The sequence below is a fragment of the Arvicanthis niloticus genome, chromosome 21 (assembly GCF_011762505.2).
Source record: "Arvicanthis niloticus isolate mArvNil1 chromosome 21, mArvNil1.pat.X, whole genome shotgun sequence".
NCBI classification, from domain to species: domain Eukaryota; kingdom Metazoa; phylum Chordata; class Mammalia; order Rodentia; family Muridae; genus Arvicanthis; species Arvicanthis niloticus.
Genome location: NC_047678.1, coordinates 21479785 through 21495516, shown reverse-complemented (window position 1 = coordinate 21495516; position 15732 = coordinate 21479785). Strand labels below are relative to the sequence as shown.

The following is a 15732-nucleotide window of genomic DNA, read 5'->3' as shown; positions in this document are numbered from 1 at the left end:
GTTACTAAAGTGGTTTGGGTGCCCTCTAGTGGGAGCTCCTCTTAAAATGCCATTTAAAAGCCAGATTCTGTAAGGCAGGCTCAAGTCTGAGTATTTAGGAAAACTCAGTGAATGATGGTTTGAGGTGCCATCCCTAGGAAAGGGATCTGAGTTTTTAAATTTTTTGTAAATTTCACCCTTCACAGAAAGCAATTTATGCATTTTATATAAAATGTTTAAGCTAGGCATAAGGGCTCATGCCTGTAGTCCCAGCACTTTGAAAGCTGTTGGAAGAAGATTGCTATGAACTCCTGCGTAGCCTGAGCTGCAATATAAGATACTATATTTTAAGTCCAGAAAGTATTCAAGCACAAAGAATAACTGGAAGGTGAGAACATAGATTTAAAATATTTTGATACAGGCATGCATCCTGGCTGGCTCTGTTCATGAGAGCTGTGTAGAATTGTTACTACTGAAGTTAAACAGAGAAGTCAGAAGCCGCTGCCAGAATGCCTCTGGCTTGGTTTTAGAATGAGCACCTTAAGATTCTCCCCTCTTTCTTGCCCCCTCTTGTCTCCGTGTTGCTACCCATTGCATATCTACACTTGCTCTTAGAGCCAGGACAGTTTTTAGGGAGAAGTCATAGCTCCACTTCCTTTTATTACATTGCTAGAGCACCAACTTTGGGGCAGAACTCCTCTTGAATCAAAATAAAGTTCTAGCTTTGCTCTACTTTCTCTTCTGGTTCATATCAGTTAGTCATTTGTCACTAATAAAACAACACTTGCCTTAAAAAGCATATAGTCAGTTTAGAATAGCTATGCCTGCCTTCATTCTTCAGTTTTTATGGTGTTTTTTAAAGTTTCATTTTAAAAATCTCTTGCCTTATGGAGTTCATCAGCCTAGAATATTAACAAAAAACTATAAATCACCTTTTTCTATTTCATGCTTTTGATTTTTGATTTTTTTAAAAAAAGCCTAACTTGACTTTGTCATTTAAGACTATTTTCTCATCGATTGCACACTCCAATCCTTTTCTTAAAATGTATAAAAATGCTTCTCTTTATAAACCTCATCACTTTTTCTATTATTCCATCAATTTTCCAGTCCTATGAGGTGTTCTTTATTAGCACCCATTGTACTAATCTCCCTTTATAATGTATATTTATTTAACTAATGGTGAGGGCAGTAAGAATAAAAATAAAGGTCTGACTGTAGCTCAAAACAAAGTCAGTGTTGTGTTTGTTAGGTCATTAGCACTTTGAGAGTGTTCTCTAGGTATACACTTAAAAAGCTGTAACTATCTGCCCTTTACTTGTCACAGAGGAAACATAAAGCCAGCAGTACAGTAGCACATGTAACTGACATCGCTACTACAGAGATCAGAAAGGACTAGACCGTAAGAAGAACATAACAGCATGAGAGCAACAGAAAGATCAAACTGCATATGCCGCAGACCAGCTGCCTGGAGTGGTAGTTTCATTTAGCAAAGTAGTAAGATGGGTGGGAAGGCATTTAAACTTATGCATTTAAGTGGTAGCATACTGTACATTTTTGAGTAAGAGACTTGAATAATCAAAGATTGTTGTAGAATTGTCTACTGAAAGGTTGGATGAGCAGTGAAGTCTGTGAAGACTCCCTAGCAGTCTCACCATGGGTTTATAAGGCCCAGAACTTGTAGAGTACAGTAAAAAACAGCAAGAAGCAGTTGTCCAGAACATTTTGTGGGAAATTCCTTCAGGACTCCAGTATTCCCATCTATAATCCAAGCACTAATGGTCTTGGCTAGAGCTGCACCTTTCTCACTCCATGCTCCTATAAAGCACCCGGTCCTTTCCTTCAGTCTACCCAGTGTCGCCCCTTCTGGCTCACACTGCCAGTGTCAAGCTCAGACTTACTGTTTTTGAAAGCTACATCTGACCATGTCACTGTCTGAGTTAAAATTCTTCTGTGGAGCAAGGTCTTGGCTTGATACAGAAGAGGCCATCTTAGATTTTATTCACACATGCCCCTCCTCTTACTACCTCTACACTTTGTGTTGCCCAGATGCTGTCTGACTCTCACACCAGGCATCTGTGCATGCTGCCCTCCTCACCACAACACTTCTTTCCTACTTCTCTCTGCAGGGAAGCTCACAGGACTCCTCCATCCTTTCACAATACCTGTACTCATTACTTAATACTGTGGTGGTTCCCCAGTCATATAATTCCATAACCAGAAACCAAACACTGGAATGTACATTCCTTATAGGGAATAAAACTATCTTATTTTCTTTTATCCAAGCCCATTCAAGGCCAGATAAAATACCTGACATACAGTTAGCATTCAATAAATGATTGATAAAGAAAAATAAGAAAATCTGGAGTTAATAATTAGATATAGACAATAAGAAATAGAAAATAATTAAATAACTCCAAAATTTCAAATCCAGATAACAAAGACTAGTAACACCTTTTTTCCTATTGTTATTGTTTTTGTTTTTAATACAAGGTTTCTGTCCTGGAAGTAGCTGTCCTGGAACTAGCTCTGTAGTCCAGGCTGGCCTCAAACTCACCAAAATTGTCCTAGCTCTGCCTCCCAAGTGTTGGCATTAAAGGTATGTACCACCACTGCCTGGCTTGGTACCACCACCTTTTTCAGTGTTTTGACTTTTCTCTTAGGGTATATGGAACTATAATTGGAGGCAAAGAATTCTAGAAGCTTAGAATATATAACAGAGGACTGGTTTTCTGAAGCTTCTTCTTTAAATGTTGAAGTTTAAAAGCCCCCTGTCAGGCTTAACTGAATGGGCCTTCTCCCCTAATAACGCATATTTTACCTGGATCAGTTCGTTTTACCCTATGGTCTCACTCTCAAAAACATTCCAGAAGAAAAGTTCCTGTAACTGATACCCCTTTGACAAAAACCAGAAGCATGGAAGCCATGGAAAGGGGAGCACCTGGTCAGGGGAACAGTCATAGGGGACGTGCACAAAGCTTACCCTTTAATTCCCAGCTCTGAAAATGAAAAGACAAAGAACATTTGATTCTTAACTAAATAGCACCCAAGTCAGACTAAAATTACCAGCCTGTAAATGTGTAGTCATTGTATGTTTTGAGCACCAGATCTTCCTAACCAGGGTTTCTTTTGTAGGTTGCTAAGTAACCATCATGACGATGCCTCCAAATTCATCTGGCTTCTGGCAAAGCCCAGCTGCAGCTATCTAGAACAAGAGGATTTTATCCCTTTACTTCAGGTGATTTTTTTTTTTTTGTACCTTTTAAAAATGGAATTTATTTTGGAGTTTGAAAGGGTTTTTTTTTTTTTTTGTTTTTTGTTTTTTTTGTAAGTTTCTTTGGCTGGTTGTTTCTGGAATTTATTTGTTAATAACGGCATCTTACTGTATAGCTGGTGCTAATGTCAAACTCTTAATCACAAATGCTAGGATTAAGGTATATGCCACCATATATCTTATGGTGATTCTCTTTTCATTTTAAAGTATACATACATTATTTTGATTATATTTTTTTCTTCCTGGATCCTCAACTTCAAGTTTTTCTTAATCTTAGAAACAAACAACAAAACACCACCCCCTCCCCGACCTCGGTTCATTTTATGTTGGCCAACTCTTCCAAGGCAAGCCTCGTTGGTCAGGAAGAGTTGGCCAAAAAATTAAAAATAAAGAATCTTATCAGAAACAAGAAAAGGCTATGAAATAATCAAAATAACTATCATTAACTCTGTAGTCTTGGAACTCAGTGTATCTGGACTCTGATTTACGCTCATATCTAAAATGGCTCTCTGATTTTTCCACTAAGATCTATTTGTAACAGAAGATTAGAATAGGAAGAAGAGCTGTGCATGGTGGTGTTTGTTAGTGCCTGCCTATAATCCTAGCACTGGAGACTGAGCAAGAAGATATAACCTACACTACTAAACATACCAAGATCTGTCTCAAGAAACCAGTGAATGAATGAATGAATGAATGATGAAATAAGAGAATGGAAACATGAATCAATCATACTGAGATTTGCAAGGACAAATCCTGGGTTGCTACCAGCCCATAAAGATAGACAAGGAACACAGTAAAAAGAAAGTACTTGTAGAAGAGGAAAAAAAACACAAAGCCTGCCTCAGAGCACTCCAGCTGAGGAATAGCTTAGGTTAAGGGCAACAGGCCTTATTACTATCACCAGATTTCAGAGAAATTAGTAATTTATATTATTTGCATAAGCTCTCTAGTCATCCAGGGAACACGTGTGTGGAACAGTTTTCACTAATGGAAACAAATAAATGAAACAACAGGACACTTCCCATTTTTTCTTTTCTGTTTCAGAGATGTTAAAATCTGTTGTTTACAAGTATGTTTTCTACGTGTAGAAAGGATATGTCTCAGGTCTTTATGACTAAATCTCAGAACTGTAAGTTTGTTTTGAGATGGAACATTGGCCCAATGTTAAAGGCAATGTTGGTCTTTCAGAGAACTCAGTTCTATTACCAGCAGCCGCATGGCAGCTCCAACATCCTCTTGTGGCCTCTGTGATCACCAGGCATGTGGTGCACAGATAAACATGCAGGCAAAACACTCATACACATAAAATAAATATCCAAAAATCTTTTTAAGAAGTTTTTATTTTCTGTCCTTATTTGACTTTTTTATATTAGCCTTTATATTCAAGTCTAGAAGAAAATGTTAATTTTCCTAAGATTCCCTCAGCATAGAGCTGTGCCCAGATCTGAAGTGGGGGGTCGGGGGGGGGGGCTTATTGCTGAAGTAACAGTAATCTATCAGTCCCAAAATCTATTCAAGTGTGTGTTTGTGTGTGTGGATGTGTGTTTCTGCATGTCTGCGTATGTACTGTATGTACACTCTGTACTCATAGAAGCTTGAGGAAGATATCCTGTTCTAAACACTACCCACCTTATTCCTTTGAGACAAGATCTCTCGTTAAACCTGAGCTCAGCTACTATCCAGCAAGCTCCAGAGATCCTGCTATCTTTGTCACTTACACTGTTGGGAAAGGTGTTCAGCAAAGATGCAAATTTAAATAAGAGTATGTTCAAGAGATTATTTTGAAATACACTGATTATAATCAATAACAATGTATAATATTCTTGTTTGGTTTTGGTTTGGTTTGATTTGAGACAAGATCTTGCTGTTCTGAAACTCACTATGTGGACTGTCTTAGTTAGGGTTTTACTGCTGTGAATAGACATCGTGATCAAGACAAGTCTTATAAGGACAACATATAATTGGGGCTGGCTTACAGGGTCAGAGGTTCAGCCCATTATCATCAAGTCAGGAGCATGGCAGCATCCAGGCAGGCATGGTGCAGGAGGAGCTGAGAGTTCCACATCTTCATCTGAAGGCTGCTAGGAGAAGACTCACTTCCAGGCAGCTAGGAGGAGGGTCTCAAAGTCCACTTTCTCCAACAAGGCTATACCTCCTAATAGTGCCACTCCCCAGGCCAAGCATATTCAAACCATCAGATAGACCATGCTTGCCTTGAACTCAGAGATCCTCCTACTTCTGCCTCCCACATGCTTTTAAAGGTATGTGCCACCATGCATGGCTATAAAGTATATTCTGTAAAAATTCCTAAGAATCAGTTTTAAATGTTTTCACCACACACAAAAAAATGAATATTATGACTGCCATGGGTACTGAGAATACATGATGGTTGAGTGCTCAGCTCTAAACAGGACATTTATACCACTCATCTGAGGCTCAGAAAATATCACGGAAAAAGGAGCATAAAGAATGAAAGAGCTGGAAGATTGGGAGAAAGACTGTGAAACGTTATCATTTCACGGCACAACCATTGCAAATATGTTCTCATAGCACCTGCAGTTGTTTGCACTGGGCTTATACAAAACTGGTGCTATCATCAGCCATGGTTCAGGGAGGGAAATCATGGGGCTCTAAACTTCTGTCCTAATTAGCCTCTCTGTTGCTATGACAGAACACTAACCCAAAGCAACTTGAGAAGGAAAGGGTTTATTTATTTGGCTTACATGATCTCCATCACAGTCATCACTGAGGGAAGTCAAGGCAGGAACCATGGAGGAGAGCTGCTTATTGACTTGCTTCCCATGACTTATTCTTGTCCTTATACCACTCAAGACTGCCTGCCCAGAGACGCTCCCACCCACAGTGAGCTGGGTCTTTCCACATTAATCATTAATCAAGAAAATGCTCCACAGTCATGCCTTCAGGCCAGTCTAATGGAGACAGTTCCTCCACTGAGATTCCTCTTCCCACATTTGTCTAATTAAGTGTCAGGTTGACAGAAACTAAGCAGCCCACCTTACCTGCTGAATTACTGGCTACTGATATATTCTGAAGAGGGACAGTCATTTCCTTTAGTAGCTTACCTAATGATGAGCCTACCAGGCTCCTGCAGAGAGTTCCAAACCTGTGGTCACACACAGAACCATAAATAGCTTAAAATAACCAATAGCATAGAATCAAGGAATAACAAAATAAAACAGAAAGACATGAAAGCAAGAAAGGGACTTGCAGGGAGAAGCAGGAATGGTGTGTAGGATGACTTTGAACTCATGATCTCCCTGCCTTTACCTCCAAATACTTGGATTATACACTGGCACCACCATACATGTTTGAGATGTTGGGCATCAAACCCAGGGCTTCATACATGGTAGGCACACTATCAACTGAGCTATATAACCCACCCAGTCCTTTAAAGTCTTTACTATGAAAATGTGTTTTATTGTTTTAATTTGGTTTGGGTTTGTTTTGTTTGTTTCTTTGAGGCAAGATCTCATTATATAGCTCTGGCTGACCTGGAACTCATTATGTAGGCCTCAAACTCAAAGAGATCTGCTTGCCTGCCTCTGCCTCCCAAGTGCTAGGATTAAAGGCATGTGTTACCATGCCCATCTGAAAAGTGTTTTAATTATATATCTGGAAGTGGTTTTACTATATAGCTAAGACTGACTTCAAACTTACTGTGGAGGCCAGGATGTTCTTGAACTTACAGTCCTTCTGCTGAACCTCCTGGGTGCTGGGATTACAGGGTGTATCACCATGCCCAGCCTTGTTATGGATAATTTTGATCATATACAAATGGAGGGGGAAATTTGGTATGGTTAACCCTGCGTGCCTGTCAACCTAGCCCCCAATATTAAGAATTAAAGAGGCAGAGAACAGAAAACCAATAGCAATTTTGCTAAATTGAAATTTGATTTATTTTATTTTTGTTTTTATTTTGAAACAATGTCTCACTATGTAGCCATGGGTGGCCTGGAACTTTCCAAGTAGACTAGGCTGACCTCAAATTCATAGAGATCTGCCTGCCTTTGCCTCTGGAATACTAGGATTAAAGGCTTAAATTGAAATCTAGTGCTTGACAATATTAACTGATTTGATCAAAAGAAAAGGGGAGAGAGTGTGTGTGTGTGTGTACGTGTGTACACGTGCATGTGTATGGAGGAATGTCTTGAAAGTAAAAAGGAGGCCATGAGATAGAAAGAATAGAGCTTAAGGGATTCAGGGAAAGAGAGGGTAGTACAATGTATATGCTAGAATAAATGGCTTTTTTGAAAGAAGGGAACCAGCAACAATGTCCCAGGGAAACTAGGGAACGACATTATGGGAAACATAATTAAGAACAAAACTCTTAATGACTTATATGTATGAAAATGCCTTGATAAAAACCATTGCTTTTTATACTAGCTTTAATTTAAAAAAAAAATAAGTAAATACATTCTTAAATTTTTGTTTACTTTATGTGTATGAGTGCTTTGTCTACATATATATCTGGGCACCACATGCATGCCTGGTGCCATTGGAAGCCAAAAGAAGATTGTTGAATCCCCTGGGACTGGAGTTAAAGATGGTTGTAAGCCACCATGTGGGTGCTGGGAATCAAACCCAGATCATCTAGAAAAGCACTAATGCTCTAAACTACTGGGCCATTCTGTATCCCCAAATGCATTTCTTCAAAAAGAGAAAAATGAATAAAGTACTAACAATCTCAAGTATGTTATTGCCTACATTCAAACAGAAGAAAAGTTAAAGTCACAAAAGACTATTTTAGTCATTTCTATGTCATTTTGGTAGTGGGCTTGGAACAGAGTGGCTGATGGCCTGCAGAGCAACATGCCTAAGTTCTGTTCTAATTACTGGAATACATACCTCACCCATGACCTCATCCATGAGAAAGACACAGTGAATTAGGTAGAACACGAACAGAGTGCAAGCGTCAGCCCTAACTGACGCTGATAAATGGAAGACCTAACTCAGAGCCTGACTGACAATACCAATGACTGCATTCCAACAAAGAAAGACAGCTGAAACTCCACCTTTCCCTCTTCCTGTAGGACCTGATCCTGCCTCCCTCTATTCTCGCCATTTTGTCTTACCTTGGTATGATGCCAGGATTCCACACAGTCCTCACATGATGGCAGTGATAGGCCCTACTCTTAAGACAATACCAGTGGGACCTGGAAAGAGGTCATTTATGGGAAATGACATGCTAGTGACACATGGGCCTCCAACCATTAGAGCTGCTGTCCCTTGGTTACTTATCCGAACAAATAAAGATACCCACTTACCCGAACAAATAAAGATAAGGAAAGGCTTCTAGATATCAATTTTATTTTATTTATTCTACTTCTCCAGGAGATTATGGTGCTGTGACTCTGTTTTATAACAATATAACAAGAAAGATTCACTTTCATCTTCTTATCAAATAATTTGGGAAAGAAGAAATGGAACCAAAAATGTGTTTTCATTTGTATTGTGAAAATTAAATTAATTCTTTTAGTTAAAAATCAGAAGGGTACTATACAAACCCTATGGGAATAAATTTTAATACCTAAGTGAAATGGACAATTTTCTAGAAAGACATATGTGACGCAGATTGCCCTTATTTGATTGGGGAAATTTAACAGACTAATCTCTACAGATGCTGTAAAGACAGCAATAAACTACTTCTCTAAAAAAGCCAACAACAGGTTGTTTCACAAGAAAAATTGCCCAATTTTTCAAGGACCAGGCAGTGTATGTTCTATAAATCATTCCAGAGTATTGAGATGGATATCCTGTAGATCGTTTCTAAAACAAACATTACTGATGCCCAAACCAGGTAAACATATTACAAAGAAAACTGCAGATAAATGCAATTTCATGACTAGTGATGAAATGTAATAAAATGCTACCATATAGAATATGCCATGACTCAGTGACATTTAGCCCAGAATAGGGCTGGAGAGATGCTCAGTGTCCAAGAGCACTTGCTGTTCTTGCCAAAGGCCTGGGTTCTGTTTCTCTCTGCAGTAGATAGTGATTAATACAAATACCCACAATTGGTTAGTGTGCAGAGGATGAAAGATATGGAATGCTGAGCTCTAAGTGGGACAGGAGTCATTACAGAGGAGAGACAAAAAGACTGTAAAAGCCAAAGGTAATAGATAGACATCTATACAAAACGATATTTGCCAGGGCTATGTCATGGTGGCTACAGGAGGGAAAGTCAGCTTTCTTCAGGGATGTGGTCCTTGAGAAACTACCCATGCTCTAGTAAATGGTCCTACACTCATGCACTTACATCAAACACTGAGTGGACCTAATGGATTTTTAAAAAGAAGACATGAAGTTGGGAGGTGGAAAACGGCAGATAATGAAGGAGGGAATGGGAGAAGGAAGGGACTGGGAGGATACATTTCATCAAACACATTGTAGATATGCATAAAATCCTCAGACCAAAAAAATGATAAGTAAGACCAAAACAACTACATACAAATATTATATTAGTATGTTTATTTCTTAATAATAATAGTAGTTCTTTTGGTATAGTAGGATTGAACAAGTAACTACATTATAGAAGAAAGCCAGGTCTCTCACTTTATAGTTACAAAGAAAAGAAAAGAAAAGCGTGAGTAAACTTTGTGGTACTGGATTGGGATCAGAGTTATTAATACATAGTATTTGATATATATATCCATATAGTTTAATGAAGGCATGAAAATCCTAGTTATGCCTGCTACAGGGTCTGAAAGCAGTGATACTCAGTAGTAATGGGCACACATAGCAGCCAGACTCAGTTTCTAAAGTTCTTCTCCACTAAAATGACCTACAGATGTTTACAAGGTTGCTATAAAATATGGGAAAAGGAAGATACAAGATGGACCTAAAGAACAAATGACAGAACAATCTGAAGAATCTTAAATGAAAGAGTTTCACATGGCCAAAGCTGGGTCAATTTGAGTCACAAAACTAATCATACGTTGCCTGTTTAGTGCACTAGAAAGGGACACAGCATCACCTTTATGGTTATTCCTGATGAAAATATGTGAACTTAATCTACCTGAGGAAAACTTAAGACAAAGCCAAACGGAGAGATGTATCTTACCAGAATTCTTTAAAAGCACCACAGTCATGAAAACAGGAGAGAAGCATCACAGGTCAGAGACCAGAGAGATCAGAAAGACAGATGCAGTAGACTAGAGGGACAGAATTGGAAAGTGATGAAATACGAATAGGGTCTATAGTTCAGTACTGTACAGATGGTTATTTCCTAGTTTTGATCGCTGTTCTGTGGTTTGTGGGTTACTCTCTTTGGAAGATGGAATAAAGGCATAGAAAGTTCTCTGCAATATTTTTCACAATCCATTTGAAAATCTAAAATTATTCTGAGATTTACAAATCTACAAGCAGTAAAATCCAGTTTTAAGCTGTTTCGATAGAAATTAATAGGAAAGTCTGTTTTGGCATTGCAGTTGCCTCTGGCAATTAATTTAAGAGTAACTATTTCTGATAGTCTCTAGGGTCAAAGTGCTTTAAAACTCCAGTTAGACAATAAAGTGTTCAAAGCCTTATCTAATAATCCCCCACAAGAACAAGAAAATAGATTTTAGGATAAATAAAATTTTAGCCGGGCAGTGGTGGCGCACACCTTTAATCCCATCACTTGGGAGGCAGAGGCAGGTGGATTTCTGAGTTTGAGGCCAGCCTGATCTACAGAGTGAGTTCCAGCCAGGCTACACAGAGAAAGCCTGTCTCAAAAAAACAAAACAAAACAAACAAACAAAAAAAAAACAAAACAAAACAAAAAAAAAAGAAAAGAAAGGAAAAAGAAACAGAAGAAAAAAACGATAAATAAAATTTTAAATTAAAAACAAATTTGTCCACATAATTTTTTTCTTTAGATCAGGCAGGCCTCAAATGTGGAATCTTCCTGTCTTATCTCTTCTTTCACTTGTAGAAATACAAGTGTACCAGCACACCTGGCTACAGTGGGTTTTTAAACAAAAAAACAGTTGGGCATTAGCATGCCTCTTCAGCTTTTTCACCCCCAAAATTTCATGCCTCTAGATTAAGGAAGAAAATCATTTTTGTTGGCTTGTCTCTGTCATAACTCTTAGTAAATCCTACCAAGATTTGTGGGATGGCTTTTTCAGATATCCTTCATTGTGTTGGGATTGCAGAACATACATACCTCTAAAACATTTGACTTCACAAACTACTTAAAAAAATTTAAATTTTTTATATTTAAGCATATTATGTGCATGTAGAAAATCATGTATTATAAACATGCTTTTAATAAAGAATTAATTAAATTTTCAGTGCATTATGCAGTATTCCAGAATAGAAGATTTGCTCAACTGTCAGCCTATTCCACAAAAAGGAAAAACTTCTGAAGAGGTTTTGTTTTGTTTTTTTTACATTTATTAACTTAGTTTTGATCTCAATCTTTTTAAGGATGTGGTAGATACACACCCTGGCCTCACCTTCCTGAAAGATGCTCCAGAATTCCATTCCCGCTACATCACCACGGTAAGATGAGTACTGACTTGCTGTAATGAAACTGTGTAAGTCACCTCCTTATTGTTATCCAGTGTCCAGGCCTTAGTGTCATACAAAAGGCAATTTGGTCTATAATGATTATTTTAAATGGAAATAAGGTAAAAGTGAAAATAAATGGGTAATTTTTTTATTTGTGTTCATATCCCTTCACATGTGGGTCAATACTTTAAAGAGGTCTATGGTATAAAATTGCACTAACATTCTATCTGGTATTATAAGGCATACATTTACTCTTTTTCAAGATTTATTTTTATTTGTATGGGCATTTTGCCTCCATGTATGTCTGTGTTCATGTGCATGCGGTGCCTGAGGAAGCTAAGAAAAGGCATCGGATCGCCTAGAACTAGAGCTACAAGACTGTCGTGAGGCACCATGTGGGTGCTGGGGATCGAACTTGGGTCCTCTGGAAGAGCAGCTAGAGTCCTTAACTTCTAATCCACCTCTCTACCCAGGGTCTTTACTGTTACAGATTTTCATATTTGGTGAGCTTCAGCATTTCTAAGTAATACTGAAAATAATTGTCAACAGTTATTTCTCCTCCTCAAAAAAGATGCCTCCAGACCCCTAAAATTGTGTCTAGAGGATAATAAATAGCTTCTGTGTAAATAGAACAAATATGGGAATCTAAAACAACATGCTGACAATTCCAGTGTATGAGGTACTCACGTTCCTTGTTTGTCAGCTAGTCTGATCTTGATCTGATCAGCCACAGGTCATCTTGAGTGACAGGGTACAGGCCAGCAGTGCAATCTCTGCCCACATAACCCCAGAATCGTCTGGGAGAGAGGTATTCAAAACCCAAGCTCAAGGCAGACTTCATATGCATAGATATACTCAAGTGAGACAGCCTTTGCCAATAGCTTACCTAGATAACTCAGGTAATTAGGACAGTCTCCTCTGGGGAGAATTCTGTCATTCTGAGAGTATAATTCTGATATAACAAATGGCTACTATGTTATTTGAGTATTTCTCCTGTTGGAATATGTCTTTGCTTTTCCATTGTTTCTCTTTTGATGCTAAAACACTTGGTAAGATTTTGGCCAGTAAGAAAGCTCAGCAGCTAGACATGGTGATATCTGCCTTTAAGCCAAGCACTCAGGAGGCAGAGACTAGTGAATTTCTATGAATTTGGAGACCAGCCAGTTTCTACATAGCAAGTTCTAGAACAACCAGAACTACATAGAACTTGTCTCCAAAACAAGCAAACAAAAGAGGCTTAGCAGCATAGCTAGCAAGCCTAGTTACCCAAGTTTGGTACCTAGAACAACATGGTGGAAAAAGAGAACCAACTCCATACTCATGTCATGGAATGCGCACACACACACACAAACACACATACACACACATTCTCACACACACCAGAGAGAGGCAGATAGAGGATTAAATTTTAAAATAAATAAAATGTAACATTTTTTTCTATCCAGAAGGTGGTGTCATTATCATAGCAGACTATCTCAGAAGTTAGTTTTGCTCACTAGCCATTCTGTGTTAGCCATTGTCTCCCTGCAGCCGCCCAGAGTACTCTCTCACTTGCATGACTTCTGATTGGTCTTTCTTCTCCTACCATCACTGCTTATACAGACTAGTCTTCTCAAAATAGTTACCCCTTAAAAGTACAAGTCAGATCACATGACTGCTCTGCTCAAACCTTCCCATAGTTTCCCATCTCACTTGGAATAAAACCCACAATATCTGTCAGGATTTCATTGTCCCCCTCATACCTGTGCAGTTTTGCTCACTAATGTTTTATGACTGGCATACAAAGTAATGTTTCATTATAGAATTTTGGGGAAAGTTGTTTTGATTGATTCCCCTATCCTCCTGGTTCTCCTGCTCTCTGTGACCCCCGACTTTGTGCCTTTCCATTTGTAGTGACCCTCTCTGTTCATGTCACATGTGCTCTGTTGCTCTCCTCCCCGCTGTAACACCTCTCTTCCCCTCTGCAGTCCTGCTTCACATTTCATAGCCCATGCCCACACTCAGCCTCCCTCACAAATACAAACATTAAAAAGGCTCCTGGAGCTGGAGAAATGACTCAGCAGCTAAGAGCACTTTCTGCTCTTGTAGAGGACCTGGGATCAGTTTCCAGCATCCACATGGCAGCTCTACCATCTGTAAGTCTACTTCTGGGGGACCTGGTCCCCCTTTTCTGACCTCTGTAGCACTGCACACACATGGTAGACTGACATGCAGGCTGGTAAAACACTCATACACATAAAATAAAAATAAATAAAACTTTAAAAACTAGGATCCATATAGGAAAAATAACGTGCAGTATTTGTCTTTCTGAGTCTGGCTTAACTCACTTAATACAGTAGCTTCTGGATCCATCTGTCTTCCTGTGAATTTTATTTTCCTGATGGCTAAATAAAAGTCCTTTGTGTATCTATATTTTTTCATTGTGCACTCATTTACTGACAAACATCTAAGCTGATCTTATTTCCTTGTTAGTGGGAAGACTGTATCATTAAACATAGACACACACAGACACACACATATACACACACATATGTGTGTGTGTGTGTATATATATATATATATATTTGTAATAGAATAGAGACCTTTAGGTAAATGCCCAATGTAGCCGCCCGCGGCCACAAGTCAACTGGATTCACCTGAAAGGGGAGCTGGGAATGAAGGGGGAAGGAGGGCGAGAAGAGATGAGGCCAAGACAAAGTTCTCTGATCAAGGCCCAAAGCTTTAATGTTCGGCTCTCAATTTAAAGGGGAAGACCCAACCCACAACCCCTCCTGGTTCCAGATGGGTGGGATAGTCCATAGTCCATTCCAGGTCACGACCGGAGATGTCAAGGCAAGCCCAGGGGCAGTTCCGCTTCTGTGTTCCGGGCAGCCAAGGTGGGTAACTCCACCTAGATCACTTGACCTTGCTGTGGCAACCAAGGTCTCTTCAGTCCTGCTCATGGTGGGGGGGAAGGTACAGTTTCCCCCGTTTTAGTTAACTTAAAAAGAAAAGAGAGAGGTGAAACAGGATTAGGGTCGTCGTCGTGATATCTGGCTACTTCCTGCTGACATTGGGGGCGACGTATCTCTAGGGGGAACCTAGAAGAATGGGTATGGAGGATGCAGGAGAGTCGGCTGTGTCCTGCTGTCCAGGGTTTATGGAGCCCATCTGAGGTACCGAGTAGCCGGGCTTGTTGGGAGAGATCTTTGTGTGAAGGCAACTTATCTGCTTGAGACACAAGGTTCAAACGTTAACAGCAATATAATTATCCAAGCCGAGTAGGAAATAAGGTTGAAATGGAACTGTTTTAGTATCTAGTCCAACTGCTGGTTGACAGGGATCAGATACAAAGTCTATGACTACTCAGGCTGGTAGATATCAACAAAAGCTGTCTGTTTACAATAATTTATAGCCCTCTGTTTCAGTGTTTTTCCATGGAGACCTAAGACTCTGAGCAGGCAAATAAGCCAGGCCTATTGCTGAATTTTAGGCTTATAGCTGATTTTAGGCCTTCAAAGTTAAGCAGGGCTGTCCCCAAAGTCTCCTCTCTTTTCCAAGTATAGAAGGACCGTGGCAATTCTCATCTTACCCAGGCGGGGATAGAGGCCTGACCTCCAGTAATTAAAGGGAACCTTGTAATGGCTCCAGTCCTCCTGTCGTTGTCCAGTAAGGCCTGAAGGCCATACCCGTCCCGATGTCTTTTTCCTGGAGAGGGGATACTTTTGACATCAACCCCTATGCAGTCAGGCTTGTCCCTCAGGGAACCCAGAAACATATTTTTAACTTTTATTTATATTCCCTTGCAGTGCTTAGCCTCGCAGCCTTAGCAAGAATTCAGATTGCCAGACAGAGGGGGTTCTGGGTGGTCCCTCTCTGCTTGGTCTAGGGGCAGAAGTCCCCTCTTTTAGGTTGGGTGGAGATGAGACTTGGGAACACCCTGGATAGAGTAACAGCCTAGAGTCTCATGGTCTTCCATGGCTAAC

At 39.6% G+C, this 15732-nt stretch overlaps 1 protein-coding gene across 5 annotated transcripts in view; it reads left to right on the top strand.

Moving 5' to 3' along the window:
* Ppp2r3a (protein phosphatase 2 regulatory subunit B''alpha) overlaps positions 1-15732 on the top strand; it is a 136159-nt gene that overhangs the window by 63319 nt on the left and 57108 nt on the right. For all 5 annotated transcript variants that reach the window (XM_076918040.1, XM_034484018.2, XM_076918041.1 and 2 more), the window contains 2 exons: positions 3112-3214; positions 11684-11758. In XM_076918040.1, the coding sequence (XP_076774155.1) occupies positions 3112-3214; positions 11684-11758 (178 nt within the window). The remainder of the gene's footprint in view (positions 1-3111; positions 3215-11683; positions 11759-15732) is intronic.